Source organism: Bufo bufo, chromosome 2 (assembly GCF_905171765.1).
Source record: "Bufo bufo chromosome 2, aBufBuf1.1, whole genome shotgun sequence".
In the NCBI taxonomy this organism is placed as follows: domain Eukaryota; kingdom Metazoa; phylum Chordata; class Amphibia; order Anura; family Bufonidae; genus Bufo; species Bufo bufo.
In genome coordinates this window covers 765,246,771-765,273,639 of record NC_053390.1, presented here as the reverse complement: position 1 = coordinate 765,273,639, position 26,869 = coordinate 765,246,771, and the positions used below count along the sequence as shown (strand labels likewise).

The 26,869-nt window shown below is 42.9% G+C and overlaps 1 protein-coding gene across 4 annotated transcripts in view; it reads right to left on the bottom strand.

The window, feature by feature from the left end:
• The window catches only part of LCORL (ligand dependent nuclear receptor corepressor like), a 114,592-nt gene that overhangs the window by 60,517 nt on the left and 27,206 nt on the right, over positions 1-26,869 (bottom strand). For 3 of the 4 annotated variants that reach the window (XM_040419037.1, XM_040419041.1, XM_040419040.1), the window contains exons 2-5: positions 8,407-8,472; positions 5,349-5,425; positions 5,129-5,258; positions 1,833-2,087 (exon numbers count right to left, since the gene is read on the bottom strand). In XM_040419037.1, the coding sequence (XP_040274971.1) occupies positions 1,833-2,087; positions 5,129-5,258; positions 5,349-5,425; positions 8,407-8,472 (528 nt within the window). Of the gene's footprint in view, positions 1-1,832; positions 2,088-5,128; positions 5,259-5,348; positions 5,426-8,406; positions 8,473-26,869 lie in introns of those variants that run through there. The other variant, XM_040419039.1, reaches the window with a different exon arrangement.

Below are 26,869 nucleotides of genomic sequence, written 5' to 3'. Positions count from 1 at the left end.
GGGTGGGGCGGCAGTGCGGGCCGCCGGACATAAATGTCCGGCAGGCTCTGCACTAAAGGAGAAGAGCAGAGGACGGAGAGGACGGGAAGCACAGGCAGCGCTCCCTGGAGGAGAGAGAATCATCCCCAGGACGACGAGCATCCCCTGGACAACGAGCTGTTAACCCCTGGTGGGCTGAGTATCCACTATCCCACCAACGCTTTCCATTAACCCATGCCCGGCCATCCCACCATTACTCCCTGCTCCTATACACCCCTATCCCTGCTGTCCTGCCTACAATACCCCACCATTAACCCCTACAATATAAACCCCTATCCCTGCCACCTGAACCCCTACCCTTCAGTAACCCCTGGACCACCAATCCCCTACCCCAACCCTGTAGGAGCATCCCTGCTCCCTATTCTGTGTTAACCCCTGCAACCCTGTGTCTGTGGCCTGCATTTACCCTTGCAGCGCCACCGTGCATAGGGATAGTTTAGAGCATGGTTGGGTGGGCTGCTAATGAATGTATGTAAGTGTATTGTACAGTTAGTTTGTGGGTGAAACTTGGGATTGAATAGTGTATTTAGTGCTGTATTTATGGTACTGTATTGTGTACTGTAGGTTGATAATAAATATCTACTGTGTAACGTGTGGTTATTAGCGGTAGCTAGCTCAGTTAGGCGCTTGCAGCTAGTTTAGCGTAAGGCAAAGGAATAGTGTGTTATTATAAAGGCATAAATAGGCGGAGTCATCAATAGACGGTTCACGGCCATTTATGAATATTATTGATATTTACATAAATATTGGTAATTAATATTCCCCCTTTACAATTAGCAATATTAAAATTTTGGGAGGCAATAAAGTTAATTCCTCAGTTCATACCGGTATACATGGGTATATCACAAATTGTAACTGCCCGGTGGTCCACCCTGAGGAAGCGGCAGCCAGCGCCATTTAATTCCAGCCAATCCTAGTTAGCACCTCTACTCTGGCTAACAGAAGGAGGCCCAAGCGTGGTGAAACCCCTCTGGCATCCATATGCTCTGAATAGAGAATTAGATAAGGGGGGTAGCCATGTAGAGACAACACATTTAAAGGGGTTGTCAAAATGTTTGGAAAACATTAAATGCCATAAAGGCTCACGCACACAAACGTGATTTGGTTCCACATCTGAGCCGCATTTTTTTGCGGCTCGGATGCGGCTCCATTCACTTCAACTGGGCAGCAAATGATGCATCCGTTGCACCGTTCCGCGGGGCCGCAAAAAACAAACATAAAAATTAAAAAAATAATGTCCTATTCTTGTCCGTCTTGCAAACAAGAATAGGCATTTCTACTGTGGACGGCCCGTTCCATTAATTGCGGAACGCACATGGGCGGCATCTGTTTTGCGAATCGCAAAACACGGAGCGGCCGTGTGCATGATCCCTAAATGTTGCAGAACACAAAAAATACACTTCCTCAATCCCTGCCCCTCGCCAAGGTCTTTGTTTACAAGTTGGCAGTGATAATGTGCCATAGCTACGCGTGACTACTGCAGTCGATTAATGTCTTCGGTGGTCATGTGCCGTACTAATGGTGACACCATTTGGTTAATGCCAGCAATTATAGTATCTCGACTGCTGAGGCCACTGAAAGGTTCCAGTGGTCACGCGCTGGTATGGCACATCATCACTGGCTGCATGTAAACAAAGACTTGCAGTGGACCACCGAAGCATCTGTGGTGGATTGGTGGAAGATTGAAGATGTTCGTGGTGTGTTTTTTTTTGTTATTTTATGACGGCAGCCATCATAAAACTGCATTTAAAATCTGAAGCTTGGAAACATTCATATTCACACACAGCTCTTACCATCCTGATAAGTTTGTTCTTGAATCCTTGTAACGGTGAGGTCTAGAGGACCGTCCTGCTCATCAAGAAGTAGGCTATCTGTATATTTTTTCTGAATGCCATTACAACCAAAAGAATCATCTGCTATTGTTCCATTACTATCTTGATACATTTTTCGGCTTTTTGAAATATATTCAATGGCAAACTGACGTATCATTTTCTTCATTAGTTCCTGAGCTACAAGTGGAATGTTGGGATCACAGTTCTGAGGAAGATCTGGCAGAAGAAAAAGGCTGGTTTTACATGCAAGTCGCCAACAAGTAGTCATACTTACTTGTTTCAGAAAAAAATTTAAGCATAATAAAAAGGTTTTTAAATATGTGCTGAGGGAATGGCTTATAGCTTTATAGAGTGTTGCAGGAACATAAAATTTATGCCAGGCAGTGTTAAACACAAGAGTAAAAGTCTCAATATGCTTACCTTTACAAGTATTCTACGTAAATGAAGATTCAATCACAAATCGGTCATCAAGATGCTACTCTAGACGACACATCATGGCAGCAGGGTGTGATCTAGGGTTGCACCGGGTGTCGAATGTTCGATATTTATTCAATACTTTTTCACCCGATTCGATACAATTCTGGGATTTGCACAGCTTGGTATCTTTTCTCATTAGAGAACATGGCGCGTGAGTGCAGTGGACGACACGTTCTCATCGGCCGCACAGTGGAGAAGGAAGAGAGCGTTCCTCCCACTTCACTGCTACACAGCAGGCCAGTGCCACCAATCAAAACACTGAGGGGCTGATGGTGGAGTGTTAGGGAGGAAGAGCAGAGAAAAACTCACCTTGGTGCCCTTTGATGAGGTCCTCGTCATATGACCAGTAACATCCACTTGTTACAGGTCACATGGCGATGAGATCAAAAGTCCTTCATCCTTCTACATAAAGAAGTTTCCTGCAGATTTTACAGTTGTATGCTGTATGCCTGTATTAATGTGAGGTACATGGTCTTATTACAATAGTACCACCATGTGCCTCACATTAATAGGAACAGTGACCCCATCATGTCCTCATAACAGGCAACATGGGGTTAATGATGGTGTAACCATTAATAGGAGGCACATGGCGTTTTAAAAATTAATAATACCCTGTCGCAAAACGGACAAGACTAGCACATCTTTGATCTTTTCGGCAGGGCTGTGGAACGGACATACGGATGCTGTCAGGATTATTTTTGCAGCCCCAATGAAATGAATCGGTCCGCATCAAAATTGTAAAAAATGCGGATCCGATTAGGACCAAAAATATGGTCCTAAAAATGGGGATGGCATCTGTATGTCCACTCCGCAGCCCTGCAAAAAACATAGAACATGTCCTATTCTTGTCCGTTTTGCAGACAATAGGTATTGTTAGAGTGGGTCTGCAAAAAAACTGCATGTTTTGCGGACTGTAAAGTACATACGGTTGTGTGAATGCACCCTAACAGTGACCCCCAACATGTACCTCATATAAAGGGCAACATGGGTTAATGATACGGTCACTAACCATTAATGTGAGGTCCAAATTATAACGCCATATGCCTCACAAAAATAAAATATAGCACTGAAAATCTGATGGGCAGCAACATATAACTAAGCTAAGCAAGTTTTATGCATAAAAAAAAAAAAAAAATTATATATATATTTTCCCCTTATTTCCCTGGTTCTTTTCTGGCCCTTTGTTTACATGCAAAGGGAGTGGATACAAGTGCTGCCCTGCGTGACATGTCTGCCTGCTGGGAGAATCAACAGCAACTTGTAAGTGTAGAACTACAAGTCCCTGCTGTATAATGACACTGCTAATACACACAGGATCTTCCCCCTACTTTCTTGTGTAATGCTCTCTCTAGTCTGTCAGCACCAGTGCCCAGAATTATCTCCTCACTGCCTGCTGGAGCTAGCCAGTCTGTGCATCTGAAGGGGTTAAGAATCCTAGGATAGAGCAGACAGCCGGCAGTGAAGGGGGCGTGGCCAGCACAGTGACGTCTGGTTTACAGGCTTGTAAACAAACTTTATCAGAGCAGGGAGAGAAGCTGACATCACAGGTCATGTGACTCAGTGAAATCTGAGAAACCAGGCAGTGCAGATAAAGTGAGTTAATTGGAAAGCTGTTACATTTGCCCAGTTAGGAACATAGAAAGAACAAAAAAAATAACTGACAACTCCTTTAATAGTAACCCAGTCAACTACCTCTTCACATAATGGACAACATGTGGTTAATGTGAGGTACATGGTGGGGTTACTTACTATTAATGTGAGGCACATAGAGGTCCAAATTGATAAAACCACATGTCCCATATTAACAATAAGTAACCCCATGTTGTCCATTTTCTGAAGAGGGCAATCGACACTTTGACAAAAAATAAAATAAATAAACACATTAACCTCAGGTTGCTTGGCAACATGAGGTTAATGTGTGGGTGCTTTTTTTTTTTTTTTTTTTTTTTTTTGGGTGTAGTATCAAATGGTATAGAGTATTGCAATACTCTTTCTTGCCATGGAAATTGAATCAAACTTTTGGTATCTAGTGTGATCATCTGCCACCTTTACATGATCTGTAGCTAGTGGGTAAAAAGGGGTACCAGCAGGGTACTCCGACAGTGATATACAGGATAATACTTAAAAAGGCAAGTATACTGAGAGCTTTATTATTGATGTATTTTCGGGCTGCCGGGTATAAATTTCCCCCCGGAATCCATGTCAGACAAATTTCAGAAAATGACACAACTGAAGGTCCCAAGCTGAAATGCTGTGTCAGCATTTCAGAGTTAAGGGTCTCCGAATGCCCCAAAAAAAGGAGACCATAAAAGGGTCTTCCCATGAACACTGTTAACCTATGAACAGGATAAGTGATGAATGTTGGGACCCCGAATCCCTTGTGTGAACGGAGCAGCGGTACGATTTGTGACTACTTCTCTACTCACTTCTCTGAGACCACCTCCGGCAGTCCCCCAGAAGTGATGGTCACACATCGCCCCATTCACACATGGAATATGTTCTCGTGACCCCAGCAATCATACATTGACTACCTATTCTCTGATAGGTGCATATGCTGTTAATGATGAGACCCTTTTAGCTGCTGTAACCCCCTTCATTATGCATAAGGGTCTTAAAAAACATATCTTTGAATCCTTTGGGCTGTTTTTCTCCAGAAATTGGGTCGCTTTTTGTCAGACTGCGTCTGGTCTTGCGGGTAAGCTCTACTCAAATGAATGTACAAACCCTTCCAGGAGACACATTTTGGGTGAATGTCACAAGCCATTTAGAAAAATACATACCTTTCTTTTGAAAGAGTGCATTTAAATAATTTTCAGCTTGGCATTCAGTTTTCTCTGTGTCGAACTGGCCCTGAGATATCAGTTCCCCTGTAGGTGTTGACTGTGCAGAACCACCTGACGGTGTGTAATCCTAGCAAGGAAATACAGTATAGCATCACCTTACTCTGTCAGCTCTGAATGTATAAGGGTCCACGGGGGGAGAAACAACACGAATACTTACATCTGAGTCCCTGCGGAGGTTACATAATGAGCATTTATCATCCACGCACCAATCAACCAGCTCTTCTGGTTCACAGTCTATGGAGAGAAAAAAAAAAATTTGAATTTTTTTATTTTTTTATTGCAGTGATAACTTACAACCTGCAGAACTCTCAATCGGCAACCATCAGACAAAACTATGTTCCCATTTGGACATTACATTTGGCAAGACCATTTCCCACTGAAAATATGCCATAGAAATAAATTGCACACCTACGCCACATCATTTGGGTATGATCAGGACCTATTCTGAGCGGCTGCCATTCTGACACTTACCACTCCCCAATGCTCCGACTAGCTGTGGCCTGCATTAGCCAGGACTTGGCGGAGCAGGCACCTCCAGGCACTTCCTGCATGTCAAGCCAGGACCAAGAAGTGGCAAGCAGTGGGCACTGATAAGCATTGGAGAATCCGTGAGGGTGAGAGTCAAGGTTTTCTTGTTTTGTTTTTTAACCCTCTCTGAGCCATATATAAACAATCCCGCTGGAAAACCCCTCCAAATGAAGTACAGCAGATCGACTTACAGGTGTGGCATGTAAGTATGACTTAGAGGTATTCTGATACTAGAAAGTGATGGCATATTGCAGTACGACCTCTGTGACCCCCACTCATATGGGCTAGGAGAGAGTGTCCGCTGGGTGATTCTCCTCTGGCTTCTGTCCACACACTATAGTCAAAGACCGGTCAATCAGAGATGGTAGTGGGGACTTTAAAAGCCAGAAGAGAGCCTTCCTTGGCTCACTTTCCCCTGTGCCTCGCTCTGATAAATCACCCAATAGTTTTAAATAAACTGGTGTAAAGTGGAAATGGCTTAGCTGCCCATAGCAACCAGATTCCTTCTTTCCAAAGGAGCTGTCCAAAATGAAAGGTGGAATCTGATTGGTTGCTATGGACAACTAAGCCAGTTCTACTTTACACCAGTTTGATAAAATGACCCCCTATGTTTTCTCTGAAAAGCTACAGCATTTCAAAGTAAAGCATATCCATATAATGAGGGAGCCTGTAGGTACTTCATGGTATCTGCAGTTCGGGCAGTATTTCCGGAAAAAGGATATAAAACTACACATATCGCGCCTCGTCCATCACAAGGCCATGTGCCAAATCTCAGGAGGGGTGGACCAAGGTTTTGACAACGCTACTATGTACTTCAGGTGTCTTAAAAAAGACATTCCAAGACAAAAAGGGAGAGCAGTGAAGGCCGAGCACTTCAATTACTAAGTGCCCTGTTTTGTTGTTTTATATAGGCTTGTGTTGCTAGTAGTACAATGTTCTACAATTATTACATATAGTCACAACGGATGGTCAGGGATCAAAATCTTAGACACCCAGCTGGACAGATTAAAGTATGTAGTAAGGTGATAGGTGATAAATGTATGACTGGAGGTCTGAACGCTGGAACCCCCATTGGTCATGAGAATGTGGTGGTAGTTCCCATCCTGAGACACTGCTAACATAGGGTTATTGTCTGATATACTCCTCTACAAGAGGAACACAGAGGACCTGCCACCTCTCCACAGGGACTGCCTGCAAAGAATGTCTCTCTAGCACGGGGATCAACAACCTTCAGCACTCCAACTATGACTCCCAGTATGCAGAAGTGAATGGAGCATGCTTGGAGTTGTAGTTTCACAACAGCTGCATGTCTGTGCACTACATGTAAAGCCCATTAATGTCACTGAGAACCCTTTGTTAACAGATCCCTCCACTGATTACTGATCTGTTAGAAGAAAAAATAAATCTGTTATTTTGAGCACCAGTTGTGATCAGTTTGTGTCACTACCATCAGAGATCAGCTATTTTTGACTGGACAAAAAGTACTTTTTCCTCTGGTCAGAAATTACTGATCTCTGACGCAGTGATGCAAAATGATCATAACTGATGCTGAAAATAACAGATTTATTTTCCTGTTTTTCTGACAGATCAGAAGAATGGAAAGCTAAATGGTGAGGCGAAGCCAGCCTAGGTCCGAGTCTCAACCAAATACAGACAAGCTCTTTAAAGAGGACCTGCCACTTGTTTTAAATTGTAAACCTGCCTACCTCCAGGTATTGCCACCACCCCTCTGATTCTCCAGTGTTCTCAAGTGGGAGCACCCTTTACCAATCAGCATAGACCGCAACAGTGGTAAGCGCAGAATGATCTCAAGACATATCTCATCTTGCAAGACCATGCGGTGTTCTGTGGTCTGCAGGGAACACACAGGGGACTGGACGGACATTCAGGGAGGAGAAGACCCAGCAGCACAGCCAATGCGGAGCCGCACCACTGAACCAGCCCAGCATAAAGGCAAGTCTCGCAAACCCTTAAAGGTGCTGTCTGGGAAATGATTTAAAACTGCCACCAAGCTGTCCTAGAACGTGAGCAGGACTGGTTACCTGCACTTGCAGAGCCTCACTACACATTACATTGCTCTACAATAGATGGTAATGATGTGATCCTGCCTATGTTATGCCATCATGGCTGACCAGCCTGACAGGACAATTCACCAATATGTAGTATATACAAGTGCCAGAGCGTAGTGTGCAGTGAGGGCCCATCTAGGAAGCTCTACTTCTATTCTAAGACAGGTTGCTGGTGGCCATTGGGAATAATTACCCCTGTCCCTTCTGCTGCATCACTCGCCTTATCACAGCTCCGGTAATTATCATAGCTTCTAACAGAAGATATGGCTGGTGGCAGTGGAAGGATGGAGCTGAACATGTGCGACCACCACTGAGGTGGATACATGAAGAAATAAACAAACAGCAGGTGGCGATATACAGATACATTCTGAACTGGATGGACAGATGTCTTTTTTCAGCCTTAAAAACTATGTTACTATTGAACAACTCACTGGCTATGCTAAATTTTTTGTTACATGCAATTATAAAAGTATTCAGATCCAGATGTTGGTATTTGTGCTTAACCACTTTAAGTAAATGCATTAATAACTAAAAGAACTACACTTCAGTTGGCTACCACAACACAGTGATTAAGAAGGGCAAGCCTGGATATATATCTGTCCAACTGTAATTACTTACCATCAAATAAACTGAGGTCTTTACGTAATCCTGGTCCATACAGCCCTTCTAGAATGCTCTCAAAACCTACAAAAAAAAGAAAAGAAAAAAAAATATTGATATGCCAAGTATCTGTCTCAGGAAACATTACAAGATGTCCAAGCCTGAGGGAAAGAGTGGTGGGTATTTTCAGCCTCAAATAAATGGCAAAACCCACATAAAGCGACTTAATCTTATTCAAGCAATATATATTTTTTACATTTTATTAATCAGTCCTGTTCTCATTAAAGGGAACCTGTCATCAACTTTATGCCGCCCAAACTAACAGCAAAATAAGTCCTCATGCACACGTTTTTCTCAGCCTCCGTTCCTTTTTTTTGCGGATAGGATGGGGACCCATTCATTTCAATGGGTCAGCAAAAAAATGCTGATAGTTCATCAGTTTGTGTTTCGCATCCATTGTCCGTGTTTCCCTTCAGCAAAAAAAAATAGTGCATGTCCTACTTTTTTCACATTTGCAGACAAGGATAGGCATTTATTACAAGGGATCTGTGGAAAAAAAACGGATCCTCCGAAAAAAACAGACGCCACATCCGTTTTGTTTTTTTGCAGACCTAAAAAAACAGCTGTCGTGTGCATGAGGCCTTCAGTAGAGACAGGCGAATTGATTTTAGCGGTCTGTCATTTAGAAGTTAAAAGTAAGTGGTTGCCGAGAACCAACATCACAATCATTGCAGACTGGAAAAGAGTCCTGGCCACCTGAGAAGAGTCCTGGTTATTCATGACTTCCTGCTCTCCTGCCCACCTGCTGATGACTGACAGTCTCCTACCTAGTTTTCTCACCCTTCTCTCTAGCAGAGAACTGCCAATCATCAGCAGATGGACGGGAGAGCAGGAGATTATAATAACCAGGACTCTTCTCAGGTAGATTTGACAGTTCTTCAAGGCCTGGGCTGCAATGATTATGATGCTGGTTCTCGGCAACCACTGACTTTTAGCTCATGGAGTGACACACCGCTGACATCAGCATTTCTGTCACTATTTTATGCTGCCCTCAGTGAGGTCAGCATAAAGTTGATGACAGGTTCCCTTTAAGTACTGAAAGATCGATTCTCACTTTCCTAACAAAGAAGTACAGGAGAAAAAAAACAAAACAAGTGGCAACAGGTCACACAGACAGGGACAGGCAGAGAGGGTACAAATAGGGAGCCAGGGGCTTGGGGAAGTGAGATAAGAGGCAGGCTGAGAAGCCCACCACTGTATGTTACACAGACGCTGAAGACAGACTCTTAGCAATGCTCCGTAATGTTGCCAAGGAGACTCTTTACATCATGGCTTCTAGTAAAAAGAAATCTCTTTCATTAATAAAGTATATTACAAAAATGTTAACATCCTTGTCCCTACATTATATTAAAATTAAAACATGACTGTCAATTCAGTTTAATGTTAGGCTACTTTCACACTTGCGTTTCTGGGTCCGCTTGTGAGATCCGTTTCAGGGCTCTCACAAGCGGCCCAAAACGGATCAGTTTAGTCCCAATGCATTCTGAATGGATAATGATCCGCTCAGAATGCATCAGTTTGCCTCCGTTCAGCCTCCATTCCGCTCTGGAGGCGGACACCAAAACACTGCCTGCAGCGTTTTGATGTCCGCCTGACGAAGAGCCAAACGGATCCGTCCTGACTTACAATATGGTGCAATTGAAAACTGATCCGCCTCCCATTGACTTTCAGTGTAAGTCAAAACAAATCCGTTTGCATTATCATGAAAAAAAAAAAAATTAATGTTTTTTTTTTGTTCATGGTAATGCAAACTGATCCGTTCTGAATGCAAACTGATCCGTTCTGAACGGATACAAGCGTTTGCATTATAGGTGCGGATCCGTCTGTGCAGATACCAGACGGATCCGCACCTAACACAGATGTGAAAGTAGCCTTAGGGCTCTATCACACTTGCGTTCTTTTCTTCCGGCATAGAGTTCCGTCGTCGGGGCTCTATGCCGGAAGAATCCTGATTAGTTTTATCCTAATGCATTCTGAATGGAGAGAAATCCGTTCAGAATGCATCAGGATGTCTTCAGTTCCGGACCGGAACGTTTTTTGGCCAGAGAAAATACCGCAGCATGCTGCGCTTTTTGCTCCGGCCAAAAGTCCTGAACACTTGCCGCAAGGCCGGATCCGGAATTAATGCCCATTGAAAGGCATTAATCCGGATCCGGCCTTAAGCTAAACGTCGTTTCGGCGCATTGCCGGATCCGACGTTTAGCTTTTTCTGAATGGTTACCATGGCTGCCAGGACGCTAAAGTCCTGGCAACCATGGTAAAGTGTAGTGGGGAGCGGGGGAGCAGTATACTTACCGTCCGTGCGGCTCCCGGGCGCTCCAGAGTGACGTCAGGGTGCCCCACGCGCATGGGTGACGTGATCACCTGGACACGTCATCCATGCGCATGGGGTGCTCCGACGTCATTCTGGAGCGCCCGGGGAGCCGCACGGACGGTAAGTATACCGCTCCCCACTACTACTATGGCAGCCAGGACTTTAATAGCGTCCTGGCTGCCATAGTAACACTGAACGCATTTTGAAGACGGATCAGTCTTCAAATGCTTTCAGTTCACTTGCGTTTTTCCGGATCCGGCGGGCACCTCCGGCAAATGGAGTGCACGACGGATCCGGACAACGCAAGTGTGAAAGAGGCCTTAAACAGTTTTGAAGGACCCTCTGAAGCGAGTCCATCTCAGTAACACACTTCCATTATTGATTCTGAGCAATTTAAACACTACAAATACAAGGCACTGCTGCTTGTGCATGCCACGAGCTCTCTTCCCTCAGGCACTGTGTGTAAGGGGATCATAGCTATATACTTCTTTAATCATACCAAGCTACAGTAATCACCATCTGCGACTCCGTAAATGATTTGGTCCCATATACATATCAATAGAATATATGGAAAACAAATCTATGACTGTTAAAGGGCATCTGTCAGCAGATCTGTACCTATGACACTGGCTGACCTGTTACATGTACACTTGGCAGCTGAAGGCATCTGTGTTGGTCCCATGTTCATATGTGTACGCATTGCTGAGAAAAATGATGTTTTATTATATGCAAATGAGACTCTAGGAGCAACGGGGGCGTTAACGTTACACCTGAAGGCTCTGCTCTCTCTGCAACTACCACGCCCTCTGCACTTTAACAGGGCCATACAGTGAAATCCTCATAATGCCTGGCCCTGTCATACAAAGTGCAGAGGGCGCAGCAGTTGCAACGAGAGCGGAGCCTCTAGGTGTAACAACAACGCCCCCGTTGCACCTAGAGACTCACTTTATTAAAACTTCATATGTGTGTCCGCATTGCTGGGAAAAAATGACCATGGGACCAACACAGGTGCCTTAAGCCGCCAAGTGCACATGTAACAGGTCAGCCAGTGTCATAGGTACAAATCTGCTGACAGATGCCACAAAAAGGTAAAGATCCACTAAAATACTGACACAAACACTGTCACTTTCCTTTTTTTGATCCTTACATGAATGAACTAAGTAATGACAGAGGATGAGGAGCAGATACTGATACATAGGATGCCCATTACTGACACATGCCTGGAAATTTCTTCTGAATAAGGGCCAGGTACAGACTTGACTGTTACAGACTTGATTTTATGTGCTGCTCCATTAAACCTGTAAGCAACTGACCATTTATCGTTTCCATAGGAACTGATGAATAATGTATACGACACAAACACCGTTTCCATGGAATCGGGAAATTTCTTAATACCTCTATACATACAGAAGATTAAAATTACCTTGTGTCAATTTATGAAATACAAAAGGAATAAAAAGATGCATGAAATGTTGATGTGGATGAGGGCGATGTGACTACATCTCCCCATAAAGAACTAAAGTTTACTAAACTGAAGAAAAATAAATAAATAGCCTTCATGAAGCTGCACCCCCTACCTCTCCAAAAAAGGGTTAGCTGATACAGGAGACCCTCCCGTTTTGCTTGCTCAATCGCCCCTATAAAGCCATGTAGTTTCTATAGTTTTTGTTTTGTTTGTTCTCATTTGACGACATGTAAGATTAAAAGGGGTTTTCTAGGACTTTTACCTAATATCAGATGAGTGAGAGTCTGACTGATGAGCACAGTGGCCCCTTCATCGCTATACACTGGACTGTTGTTGTGCCTGGTATTACCTCTCAGTCCTATTCATAGCTGTAGAGCTGCAGTACCACACACAGCCACTACAAAATGTATGGCGCCGTACCTGGTAAACAATGAAGAGGGCAAGACACTTGCTGCAGCTCTGGAGGGCGCCCTCTGACCATGTACTAAACGCCCCGATTTTAAATGGCTCTATATAATAATACTTCTTCCCTGCCTAGCGGGTTCTGACTTCTGTGCCCACACTAATAGGGATCAGAGTCCACAGCAGGAACTGCAGCATTCAAGTATCTTTATCATTTATTTACCACATTCCCTTTAAGTTATTTTTATAATACACTTCCATGCCCAAAAGGCCTACCTGTAAAATACAAAGCTTTCTAAGTAGCTAGTACCAACAATAAATGTAGTTTGTACCAATCCTCAAGTATATTTAGATTTTTACCTTTCACCATAATCAAAAGGGTCTTCCAGGCTCCTGATACTTGAATAGGAGCCGCAGTCAGCCGGCCCAGACTCTACACTTTGGAGGGGCCCCGCAGAGTGCTAGCGTCAGTACTGGAGACTGCAGAAAACAGCTTATCGGCGGGGGTGCCAGGCGTTGGACCCTCACCGATTGGATACTGATGGATAGCATCTTGCGCATAGTTCATCAATATCAAGAGCCCGAAAAACCCCTTTAGTATAAAGTTCCCTAACAGAAGGTCAAACACTGGAGAAACATTACTCAGGGCCAAAACAGAGGCTACAACATAAAAACACCCAAAAATAAATAAATTAATAAAAGTGAAACCAGCCCTATGGACTTCAAGCCATGGACTTCCTGGGGGCTGTTCACATCTCTTTTTTGCTGTATGTCAACCGTATAAGTTTGTAAAGAGTAATGGGGCGAATGTAGTTAAAGTGCATACTTTTGACTTTATTAGTCACTGTTTAGGTTCTTTTTTTTATTGGACATTACAGTGTAGCATACCGCTCCTCTTTGAAGGAGTTCTCCCAATAATATGACCCCTTTCCATATGCCCCCATACACTATATTACCATCACAAAGGGATAGAGAACGAATCCTCGATATAAAGGAATCAGGCACGCGACCAGATCTCTACTTCGGTCTGCAACTTACAGATGCACTAAATACAAATAGCTTCTGTGCCTTACGCTTTTTTCTATCTCGCATCAATAGAAATGGCTATTCCCATCTGAATAGGACGTGCTCTATAATTTGCGGAAGGGACATATGGATGCGGACAGCACACAAATGACATCAGGACCCACAGAAATGAATGTGTTCCGTGTGCAATCCGCAAAAACCGCACAGTGGACACGGATGCGAAATACGGTCGTGTGCATGAGGCCTAAGAGTGAAGAGCAGTAAAGAGCGGTGGGACACTACCCCTGCAGTGAAACGTGGCCGGCAGCAAACTTCCCCAATTAATAAAGCTACAGTATGGACCACCGGACGCACTGGCCTCTTGTAAACTGTGCACGTACGGAAAATCTCACAATGTAACAGTACTTTTAGATCCTCTGCCATGAGCGAAGGTTCGCAAACTACACATTCAGCAGATTTTGAATAAAAGCCATAATTTTCTCTTAAAAAATTGTTCAGTGTATGTTTCCTCTAAATAGATGCTTGATACAAATAATGGAAAGCCAATTAAGACGCTCTCCAGTGTGTGTAATGATTAACTGTATAGCAAAATTAATAGCATACTGGGAAGGAGAAAAAGAATGATTTTCCGTGCTGAATTACCCTATTCTTGCATTTTGTCACCCCCCCCCCCCCCCCCCAGGTTATGCCTTGAGCATAGATTACACAATTACAAAAGAAATAGCTAAGGCAGGCCATTCACGATAAATCACAAAGAAACTAAAAACTTTGGCCTCCATATTCAGAGGGACAGGGTGGATACGTCACCTGAAGAACTGGATAATGGCGTTAAAAATAAATTTAACCAATTCAGGACGGAACCATTCCCCCCTTCCTTTTTCTGTCCATTTGCTATTTTCTAGTACGTGTCTTCGAAAGCCATAACCTTTTATTTGCACTTTATTTTTTATTTTTTTTAGATATACAGTTTTATTTTCATATCCAGGAATATGAAACAAAAAGAGTGCTACACATTTTTAGGTGTTTTTTTTTATTAATATTTTTTATTTTGATATAGGGGAATATATCATTTACCGGCAGGGGTTTCAGTTTCTGCTAGTGGTGGCTTTCATTCCTTTTTTTAAATTATATAATCTGCGCTCCCCATAAGGTTATACAAGAAGAGACCTTTGGGGGGGGGGAATTTAATGTTAAATTTTTATTGCCAATTACTCTTGTAGCCGATATATTGTCCCCATTACAGGATGAATTTGGGAATACAGATTTCTACAGACCTAATCTGAGTCTGGTAAGTCCAGCAGCTCATGCCGCTTCCTAGGTCACAGGAGTCGGCATTGTCGCTTCCTGATCCGTATACACAATGCTCGAGTCCTGTGTATACGGCGGGAGGGGTTTCGAATGGCAGAGATGCTAATATATAAACAATAATTAAAAAAAACATCAGTATCGCAGCATTAATAAGTGCCCAAATAAAATCTAAAAACATATTGGGTAACATTTTTATTTTTTTATTTATTTTTTAAAGGCAGTTGCCCCGAGACCTTTACTCAAAAAAATAAATAAAAAATAAATGAAGGAATGTAGAATTTAAAAATAAAATGAGAATTAGCTAGGTCCTTAAGGCGTCAATAGTCATTTAGATTTTTACCATATTTCTTCTAGAGTAAAATATTTGTAGATTCTCACCGCTATTTGGACTGAACCCCATGTGGCACATTACAAGAGGGTGTAAAGCATCGAGCACAGGAATCGTTTGCATTACAATGTATGATCAGCTTACAGCACACTAAAGACACAACTCAGTTTTTGGGGGATTTCTGTCATTTTCTGGTACTGTGAGGAATCCTGCCAGTGTAGATAAAGGTAATCTAGTTTGTAATAGTTAATCTACGTTGAAAACTTAGATTGAAAAGTATTAGTTTTGGCTACTTTCACTCCGTGTCCTGGGAAAGGTGTCCACAAGCAGCTATTCACCGAGACGTAAAGGTTTCCTTTTGTCCTTTGTCGACGAAATATAGGTCAAGACTCAGAATACCTTTCTTGCCGGAATAGCCTGCGCTATATATGTAATGAAGTCTATGGGCGACAGATGCCATTGTTAGCCTATACAGCAGCACCTGGCAGAGGTATACCTTGGATAATCCTCCTGATGCTTTCCCGCTAGGGGTGGGCGATATATATCGCAATATATTCTAGCCCTTCAGTCTCAGATGCCGTCTGATGGTTATGGGGCTGCAGTCAGCACCAGTAAGGGCCTTAATTTGGGTCGAGGATCGTCCAGTGTCTTGACGGACAGCCAATTGGATCCTCCGGCTCAGTGCTGATTACATTTTTTTGGGTCTTCCACTTGACTTTTTTGTTCCATAACCCTCAGGATCATTTAAGAAATTCCAAATGACTGTCTTACTGCGTCCCACCTCAGCAGCGATGGTGCGCAGTGAGAGACCCTGCTTATGCAGTTCAACAACCCGACCACGTTCAAAAAGGGAGAGTTTTTTTGCCTTTGCCATCACAACGTGTGACTACCTGACAGAAAATGACAATGAATCCACATCTTTGCACAGATTTGGCCTTTTAAAGGCATGTGGTCCTAAACTTTTGATCAGCTGAAAAACAGCCTGTTTCAGTTTAATCGTTGTTTTTATAAAATTGAATGCTCAAAAAATGTTTTGTCTCACTCCCATTTCTTCTTGTTGCATGTTGAAGCTCTACTTGGATCCTTGTTAAGATCCAGCCATGCTAAATATGATTTTTTGCCATTTTTCAAGTGTTCTTAAACTTTTGATCAGGACTGTATATAGTTTATATCGCATATTGTCTATCGCCCACCCCTACATTCCCCCATGGGACACTAAAAAATGCATGTGAAAATGGTCTTACCCAACTAACGGGCTTAAACTGATCCAGAATTCTGGCACACGTGTCCAACACACTTTTTGCACTTTGCTTAGCAAGTTGGAGTGGAGTAGGGGCTTAACTTGTGCCACTGTGTGCCAAAATCGCGCCAGCAAAAAGGCGGCAAAGCAACAGGTTAGACAAACAGGTCTAGCCATGCACTAAATTTAGCAAGCCATTGTGATAAACGTCTCGTTTCACTCTGTCTACATGGCTAATGTTTAAAACACATACAAGTAACATTTAGCTTCTCTCTTACAACCCATATTGCAATGCAAAGGGTAAAAAGCAAACAATTTTATTAAACTTCCCAGAAGGGCCTGCCGACTGTACCCTCCGCCAGCTAGCAGTGATCCTTCAGCAGAGTCTGTAGGCCTCTGACAGGACAGCGCACACATGTGTCTGTAGGTTTCCTGTTTTTGGGGAGCAGATCCTCCCGCTCTCTCTGGTGCTGCCATGGGTGTAGGGGGAGCGCAGTACTGTCCTTTCTCCATGGCTCTGTCTGGGAAACCAGTTTGGTTATGCACCAAGCCCTCCCATCAGTCACCGGTATAAAAATGGACAATGTGCAGCAAACCTGCCTAATACCAATGCTGGAATTCATAAAAATAAAATAAATATGATAAAAAAACATGAGCCAGACTAAGGCTACTTTCACACTAGCGTTTTTTGCTGGATTTGGAAGGGTTCAGCAAAAACCCTTCCGTTACTGATAATGCAAACATCGGCATCTGTTATGAACAGATCCGGTTGTATTATCTTTAACATAGCCAAGGCGGATCTTGAACTCCATTGAAAAGTGAAATGGAGGACGGATCAGTTTTCTATTGCGGCAGAGAAAACAGATCCGTCTCTATTGATTTGCATTGGGGGTAATGCCAGATCCGTTTTGCTCTGCATCCCAGGACGGAAAGCAAACTACAACATGTTGCGGTTTGCTCTCCGGTATGAGAACCAACTAAACGGAACGGAATGCATTTTGGAGCATTGTCTTCTAAGCTGTTCAGTTTTTCCCCTCGGACAATGAATGTGGACAAAACTGAAGCGTTTTTTTCCGGTATTCAGCCCCTATGACGGATCTCAATACCGGAAAGTGTGAAAGTAGCCTAAGGGTAAAAAACATACCAAACCTCTCCGGAGCCCTGCAATCCAGAGTTCTGGCTTCGGAAAGTTGCAAAATAGAGCTTGGCGATTTTCTGTGAAAAAAAACTGCGACGTTCTGCTTTTTACACAACTCACTCCAGTGAAAGGGGACATGGCTAGCCAATTTAAAGGGGTTATCCAGGAAATACTGATGACATATCACATTGGAAGGAAACTGAATGCCAGCACTTCCACCGATCAGCTGTTTTGAGAGGCTATGGCGCTCACTGGAACTCTGGTGAGCATGGCAGCCTCCCGGGCACTCACCAAGCACAGCACATAGCGGCAGTGCTTGAGATTGCTGCACAGACCCATTGACTTGAATGGGGCTGAGCTGCGACTAGGCCATGTGACTAATGCACGATGATGTCACTTGGCTTAGGAAGAGGCCACGGAACTCACTGGGCGCTCTGCAACGTCTAACAGCTGATGGGTGGGGCTCCCTTGTGTCAGACCCCCATCCAATATTGATGACCTATCCTGAGGATAGGTATTCAATATTAATTCCCAGATTATCGAACAGACAGAGCCATACCATAGAAGTGAATGTGGACGCCATACTTGTAATTACACCTTGTCATCACTGCAATTGCTGCAGCGGGCAGGGGTGCCGGGCGTCAGACCCCCGCGGATCTGAGGATAGCTCATGAATAGTAAAAAGCAGATAAGAGTTAGGCTGGGGCTACATGGCGACATGCAATGCAAGATGAAAATTGAACAACATGGCATCTGATTGTCAATGGTGTCACAGTGCGAGATGTCACATGCTAAAACTAATGTGCCAAATCACAAAAATGTGGATTTTCTGTCGCAAGTGACAGGCGACTTTGCCATCATAGATCACAACGCAAATCACACACAACCTGCAACTTGCCTGCAGCTTTGTAGCGTGACAGCAGGTACAAGTCTTCCTAGTGGTGCAGCTTCTCCAGGACCTACCACAGCAGTACACACACTTATCAGACATTGCGCAACATTTGATAAACTACAGAAAATGCAGACTCCTGGAAAACGGACTTTAAGAAGATCACCTCATGATAAATTCCACAACAAAGAAAATAAGGCTACTTTCACACTAGCGTTCTGCTGTCCGCTCGTGAGCTCCGTTTGAAGGGGCTCACGAGCGGAGCAGAACGCTTCCGTCCAGCCCTGATGCAGTCTGAATGGATGCGGATCCGCTCAGACTGCATCAGTCTGGCGGCGTTCAGCCTCCGCTCCGCTCGGCCAGGCGGACAGCTGAACGCTGCTTGCAGCGTTCGGGTGTCCGCCTGGCCGTGCGGATCCGTCCAGACTTACAATGCAAGTCAATGGGAACGGATCCGCTTGAAGATGACACCATATGGCTCAATCTTCAAGCGGATCCGTCCCCCATTGACTTTACATTGAAAGTCTGAACGGATCCGTTCAGGCTACTTTCGCACTTAGAAATTTTTCTAAGTTATTAATGCAGACGGATCCGTACTGAACGGAGCCTCCGTCTGCATTAATATGATCGGATCCGTTCAGAACGGATCCGATCAAGCGCTAGTGTGAAAGTAGCCTTAAGCTGGCGGAAAACATTACCACAGAAAGCTACCCTCAACTGTGTATGTACTCATTTATTGTACACACTTAAGTAGCGCTGACATATTGCGCAGCACTTTACAGACATCACGCTGTCCCCAGTGGGGCTCACAATCTCAGTTCCCCATACATACTGTCTTTGGAGTGTGGGAGGAACCGGAGAACCTGGAGGAAACGCACACAAACACGGGGAGAACGTACAGACTCCATGCAGATGTTGGCCTTGATTTTATTCGAGCCTAGGACCCCAGCGCCGCAGGGCACCAGTGGTAACCACTGAGCCACCGTGCGTTTATTTCAATAGGCACGATGCTGCCAGACAAAGCACCACAAGGGACTGAGGACGCCTTCTTGCACCCAATATCTTAAGTAGACAATTCACAAACACAAGCTACAGTCCAAATAACGCTTTACTACAGTACTAAAAGCGGAGCCATCTCCTTCACCGAAGTCAGAGCATGATAAAAAGACAAACAAAAACTGTACTTAAACGTATACGGACTTGTTTTTTGCAGGACAAGTTGTACTTTTTATGATGTAGTGTGAAACTGGAAAAACAATTCCAAAATTGGTGGAACTGGTAAAAAAAAAACAAAAAAAAAAACGCAATACCACCATCGTCATATTCTGACCCCCATAACTAAGTTATGGATAAATAGCTAGCAGTTTGCAATGAACGTCCATCTGGGTTTTTACCAGTTTGGGGGGGGGGGGGGGGGGGGGGGATATCCCTGCATCATCTGACACCATCCAATCAGTGCTGCCAGTGCACAGGGACACCCCCCCAACTAATAACACCCATCTGGACCTTCAATGCAAACTTATAGCAATTCATTCACGACCTCTAGCAGGATTAATGAAAGGAATGACAGAACACAAGAGTCATAAGAATAGATGCTCCAGAATGGTTACATGGGCCATGGAAGTAGTTGGTAAAACAGGCATTTCAGGAGAGGAGACAGCTAGACTTTAACCCCTTAGTGACCACTAATACGCCTTTTTACTGATGTAATCAAAGGGAGTTTTAGCTAAACAGCTGGCTTTAATCAATCATTACATGTACCCAAAATAGTGCATTAAAAACTATAACCTAAAAAAAATTAAGACCTTATACAAGTACATTGATGAAAAAAAAAATTTTTTTACAGCTGTTGGAATGCAATTAAAAAATATTTTTAAAAAAATGTGTGTGGTCACTAAGCGGTTAAGGTTATAGAAGTTAGTGCTATCAATGGGTTCGCTGAGATGAGAGCCAAAGCCATCAGACATTGTCTATGAAAGGTTATTTTATGCAAATTACAAATAGATAAAAAAATAAAAGATTGAAGTAATTCAAAGAAATTTAACATCAATATATACATACCCCATACACATCCAATAAAAATCAAAAACAAAACAACCATAAGGCTGGTCTCACAACAGCGAGTGTCAGGCAGCTCCTGTCCTGACCTTCCAGCACAGCCGGGGTTGCATAGAATTATATTGATTTATGATGCTATGTAACCCTTGGGGTTCTGGAATGTATTGGATAACATTAACAGCATTATGTAAGTGTTATGCAATACATTCCAGAACTGTAAGGGTTACATAGCATGATAAATCAATATAATGCATAGACCACGGCAGTGCTGGAAGGTCAGGACGGGAGCTGCTGCATACTCACACTGCGAATCTGGAGCCTGACACTTGCTGGTGTGAAACCAGCATTAGTCCGGGAAACACGCTCTACCTGATGGCTCTATTTCCCAGACTAAACACTGCTCCTGTATGTGAGCTCAAAGCACATAATCATTTATGATGCTGTGCATTTCTGCCCTGTAATTATGTGGGTACAGTACAGTAGACCCGGGTCAGGCAGAAACACAGCATCAGGATTTATTTTATTTTTTTGCCTGGGGAGCAATCAGGGGAAAGAAAATGGCCCCTGTCCCATTAGTTCACACAAAACCTGTCCTGATCACACATGAGTTACTTTACAACACTGAGGTAAAGAGCTGCCTCATCCTCCTCTCTACTTGTCATGTATTATAATCCTGAATACAGATAAGAACTAGCTGAATCTCCGGGGAATTTAGTTAACGAGGAGACATGAAGTACAGAGAGGACGGACAAGACAGACTGTGGTAATGGAGACTGCATACAAGTGCTGCTGCTCATTATCCACACCTCACCGTCCTCTCATATCTCATCTTCTCCATTCCCACAGAGATTCACCTGTATTCAGGATCATGATTCCTGACGAGCAGAGCAGAGAGGAGGATGAGGCAGCACTATGGTCCATTGTGGTGAAGTAACTTGTCCTCCTATGTGATTAAGGGTCCATTCACACGTCAGTGTTTTTTTTTTCCCGGATCCACAAAACACGGACATCTGCGATGTGTGTTCCGCATTTTGCGGACCGCACATCGCCGGCACTTAATAGAAAATGCCTATTCTTGTCCGCAATTGCGAACAAGAATAGGACATGTTCTTTTTTTTTTTTTCGGGAACGGAATTGCGGACCCGGAAGTGCGGATCCACAATTCCGCATTCTAAGTAATGAAAGGTATTTTATTCTAAAATAATATTAGAGTATTTTCATTTTTTTAATTCCTGGAGAACCCCTTTAAGGGCCAGAAGTTCTTTCCCGCAAAATGCAGAATGCACATGACCAATATCTGTATTATCCAAGTGCGCTAAGGGTCCTTACACATGATTGTTACCATGGAGTTTATTTTTCACCAGCAAAGGGGTTTTAGAAACAACTGCATGTGTTTTTTTGGGGGAAGTGGGGGTTACTGTTTTGCAAAATGTGTTTTCCCACAGCCATTTTCTTTAGGCTACATGCACACGACCATATGTGTTTTGCGGTCCGCAAATTGCGGATCTGCAAAAAAAATTGCGGATCTGTTATTTTTTTGCAGATCCATTGCAACAATGCCTAAAACGGATAGGACATATTCTATTTTTTTTGCGGGGCTATGGAACGGACACAATGATGCGAACAGCACACAGTGTGCTGTCCGCATTTTTTGCGAACACATTGAATTGAATGGGTCCGCATCCTATCCGCAAAAAAAATAAAAAAATAAAATAAAAAAAAAAACAGACACGAAAACCAACAACATTCGTGTGCATGTAGCTTTAGGGCGTTTTCTCTATAGAGAAGGTGATTTGAAATTTGAGAACTCAAAAAAAAAAATATGAAAATTTAAAATGATCCCACGAGCTGCATTTTTGAAAAGAAACCGATGTAAAAAAAAAGAAAAAAAGAAAAAAAAAAAAAAAAAAAGGCCAACAATGATGCCAGGACAAAAAACATTACAATCAGATTCCACCTTTTAGCACTCCTTTGAAAATGAAAGGTGCAATCTGATTGGTTGCTGTGGTCAACTAAGGCTACTTTCACACTTGCGTTCATAGCGGGTCCGTCTGATGTCTGCACAGACGGATCCTCTCCTATAATGCGGACGTTTGGATCCGTTCAGAACGGATCCGTCTGCATTATAGTTTAAAAAAAATTCTAAATTTGAAAGAAGCTTCAGACGGATCCGCCCAGAAAGTCAATGGGGGACGGATCCGTTTGAAAATTGAGCCATACTGTGTCAACTTCAAACGGATCCGTCCCCATTGACTTCCATTGCAAGTCTGGACGGATCCGCTCGCCTCCGCACGGCCAGGTGGACACCCGAACGCTGCAAGCAGGGTTCAGGTGTCTGCTTGCTGAGCGGAGCGGAGGCTGAGCGCTGCCAGAGCCTTCAAACGGAGCTCACAAGCGGAGCCCCGAATGCTAGTGTGAAAGTAGCCTAAGCCAGTTCTACTTCAAAATATGAGGCCTCCCCCAAAGTTCCTAAAAATACACAGAAGCCTTCCCTCCTGATCGGTGACGTTTTATCTTATTGGTCTTATTCTGGTTTTCTGCACTTCTGTTTAGGTCAGCATGCCATCACTTTGTAATCCTTTCCTTTTAGGAAGCTTATTTAAAAAAAAAAAAAAAAAAAAAAAATTTGTTCTTCCTTTCTTATATTTCTGACACCATTTCCTCTGTAGGTTTACACTTCTTAATGGTATCTTCCGTTCCTTTAATAAACCCCCTCAAAATAAATATGGGCTTTAGTCAGAAATTACCCTGCAGTAACACATTAACCCCTCCAATGTTCCATTTCAGAAACTGCAAAAAGTAAAATCAATGGGGCTGGCGGGTATCCGTTAGCATCCGGCAGTGCCGGATCCATCTCCGCAGGTTGCAGGAGATTGTAAACGCAAGTGTGAAACTTCCTCAGCCGCTCCAGGTTGTATTTTCTTCCAGGGTTGTCTGGGTTCAGAGCTGAACCCAGACATAAGGTCCGCTGCACTCATTTACCATGTTTGAGTAGAGCATTTCTAGCTCTGATGCTTCCCCTTGCCCTGCATAGCGGGGGACAAGGGCTGTTTGTTTACCGACTGTGACGTACCCGTTTTTTTTTTTTGTATGCTAGGCAGAGGCTCATTTGCATATTTTAAGCTTTATTTTTCTCAGCAATGCGGGCACATATGAACATGGGACCAACACAGATTTTCAGCCGCCAAATGCACATGTAACAGGTCAGCCAGTGTCATAGGTACAAAACTGCTGACAGATGGCCTTTAACCTCCTAAAAGTCACCTTAGAGGACTTTTCACCACTCCTGACCTGCCTATTGTAATAGCTTCCTGCATTCCCCATGTAATAATTCTGGAGCATCTATTCTTTTGACTCCGTGTCGTCCCTTTATTATTTCTACTAGAAGTTATGAATGAATTGCTAGCAGTCTGCAGTAAGGGTACAGAGGGGAGGGGGTGTACCTGCAGTCTAACAATGGCAGCACTGACTGGATAGAAGTAGACTGTGCAGGTACACCCCCTACTGGTTACCTCCCCTCTGTACCCTTACTGCAAACAATCTCAGAATGGCTTGGATAAGTCAAAGCGTTTTAAAGTTATCAGCACTTAAAGTGACACTGGTCAGATTTGCAAAAAATGGCCAAGTCCTTAAAGGGGTTATCAGAGTTATTTTTTTGTTCTTTCTATGTTCCTAACTGGGCAAATGTAACAGCTTTCCAATTAACTCACTATCTCCAGTGGCTGGTTTCTCAGATTTCACTGAGGGTCACATGACCTGTGATGTCAGCTTCTCTCCCTGCTCTGATAAAGGTCGTAAACGAGACGTCACTGTGCTGGCCACGCCCCCTTCACTGCCGTCTACTCTCTGCTAGGATTCTTAACCCCTTCAGCTGCACAGCTCTGCAGGCAGTGAGGAGACAATGCTGGGCACTGGAGCTGATATACTAGAGAGAGCATTACACAAGAAGGTAGGGGGAAAATCCTGTGTGTATTAGCAGTGTCATTATACAGGTGGGACATGTAGTTCTACACTCACAAGTTGCTGTTGATTCTCCCAGCACTCAGGGCAGCTCTTGTATCCACTCCCTTAGCAGTGTCATTATACAGCTTGGACTTGTAGTCCTACACATACAAGCTGCAGAGTTTCCCAGCAGGCAGACATGTCACTCAGGGCAGCACTTTTATTCACTCCCTTAGCAGTGCAGGGGGAGGGGCAGAGATCGTTTTTATTGCATGTAAACAAACGGCCAGAAAAGACCCAGGGAAATGAGGAAATATATATATTTTTTTTTTGCATAAAACTTGCTTAGCTCAGTTATATATCAGATTTTCAGTGCTATATTATTTTTTTTCAGAACTCGGACAACACCTTTAAGGTGAAATAGGGCTGAGTCCATAAGGGGTTAAATTAAAAAAATTAAAAATAAAAAAAAAAAGTTTACCCCCCGAAATATAGAATATATCGCGATATATATCGCACATGCTTAAAATTATATTGCAATATAGATTTTAGGCCATATCGCCCACCCCTACTCTATATTACATTTTTGTGAGGCACGGTTAACAAAAAAAGAAATTCAGAAATTTCATCTCCATTTGCCATAAACTGTTGAGGAACACCTAAAGGGTTAATAAAGTTTGTAAAATCAGTTTGGAATACCTTGAGGAGTGTAGTTTCTTAGATGGGGTCAATTTTATGGAGTTTCTCCTCTAGGGGTGCATCAGGGGTTCTTCAAATGGGGCATGGTGTCAAAAAAAGCGGCCATCAAAATCTGGCTTCCAGAAACCATACGGCGTTCCTTTCCTTCTGCGCCCTGCCGTTTGGTCATACAGCAGTTTACGACCACATATGGGGTGTTTCTGTAAACTGCAGAATCAGGGTAATATTAAGTTTTGTTTGGCTGTTAACCCTTGTTTTGTTACTGGAAAAAAATGATAAAAATGGAAAATTTGCCCCAAAAAAATAGCTGTTTTGGCAGAGTTTTTATTTAAATTTTTTTGACAGTGTTCATCTGAGGGGTTAGGTCATGGGGTATTTTTATAGAGCAGATTCTTACGGATGCGGCGATACCAAATAGGTCTACTTTTTAAAATGTATTTAGGTTTTACACTTGACTATATTATCCTTTTTTTAAAAAAAAACAAAAAAAAAAAACATTTTAGTATCTCCATAGTCCAAGTCAGTGTTTTTTAGTTTTTAGCTGATTATCTTAGGTAGGGGCTCATTTTTTGCGGGATGAGAGGACAGTTTTATTGGTGCTATTTTGGGGGGGGGGGGGCATATGACTTTTTAATTGCCTGCTATTACACTTTGTGATGTAAGGCGACAAAAAAAAAAAAAAAAAAAATTGCAGTTTTTTTTATTATTTTTTTTTTTTTACAGTGTTCATCTGAGGGGTTAGGACATGGGGTATTTTTATAGAGCAGATTCTTAAAGTGGTTGTCCGGGACCAAATGTTTAACCCCTTAATGACAGCCTTATTTCACCTTAGGACCAGGCCATTTTTTGCAAATCTGACCAGTGTCACTTTAAGTGGTGATAACTTTAAAACGCTTTGACTTATCCAGGCCATTCTGAGATTGTTTTTTCGTCACATATTGTACTTCATGACACTGGTAAAATGAAGTAAAAAAATAATATTTTTATTTATAAAAAAATACAAAATTTAGCAAAAACTTTTTAAAAAATTGCAAATTTCCAAGTTTCAATTTCTGTACTTCTATAATACATAGTAATACCTCCAAAAATAGTTATTACTTTACATCCCCCATATGTCTACTTCATGTTTGGATCATTTTGGGAATGATATTTTATTTTTTGGGGATGTTACAAGGCTTAGAAGTTTAGAAGCAAATCTTGAAATTTTTCAGAAATTTTCAAAAACCCAATTTTTAGGGACCATTTCAGGTCTGAAGTCACTTTGCGAGGCTTACATAATAGAAACCACCCAAAAATGACCCCATTCTAGATACTACACCCCTCAAGGTATTCAAAACGGATTTGACAAACTTTGTTAACCCTTTAGGTGTTCCACAAGAATTAATGGAAAATAGAGATATAATTTCAAAATTTCACATTTTTGGCAGATTTTCCATTTTAATAATTTTTCAGTTACAAAGCAAGGGTTAACAGCCAAACCAAACTCAATATTTATTGCCCAAATTCTGTAGTTTACAGAAACACCCCATATGTGGTCGTAAACTGCTGTACGGGCACACGGCAGGGCGCAGAAGGAAAAGAATGCCATACGGTTTTTGGAAGGCAGATTTTG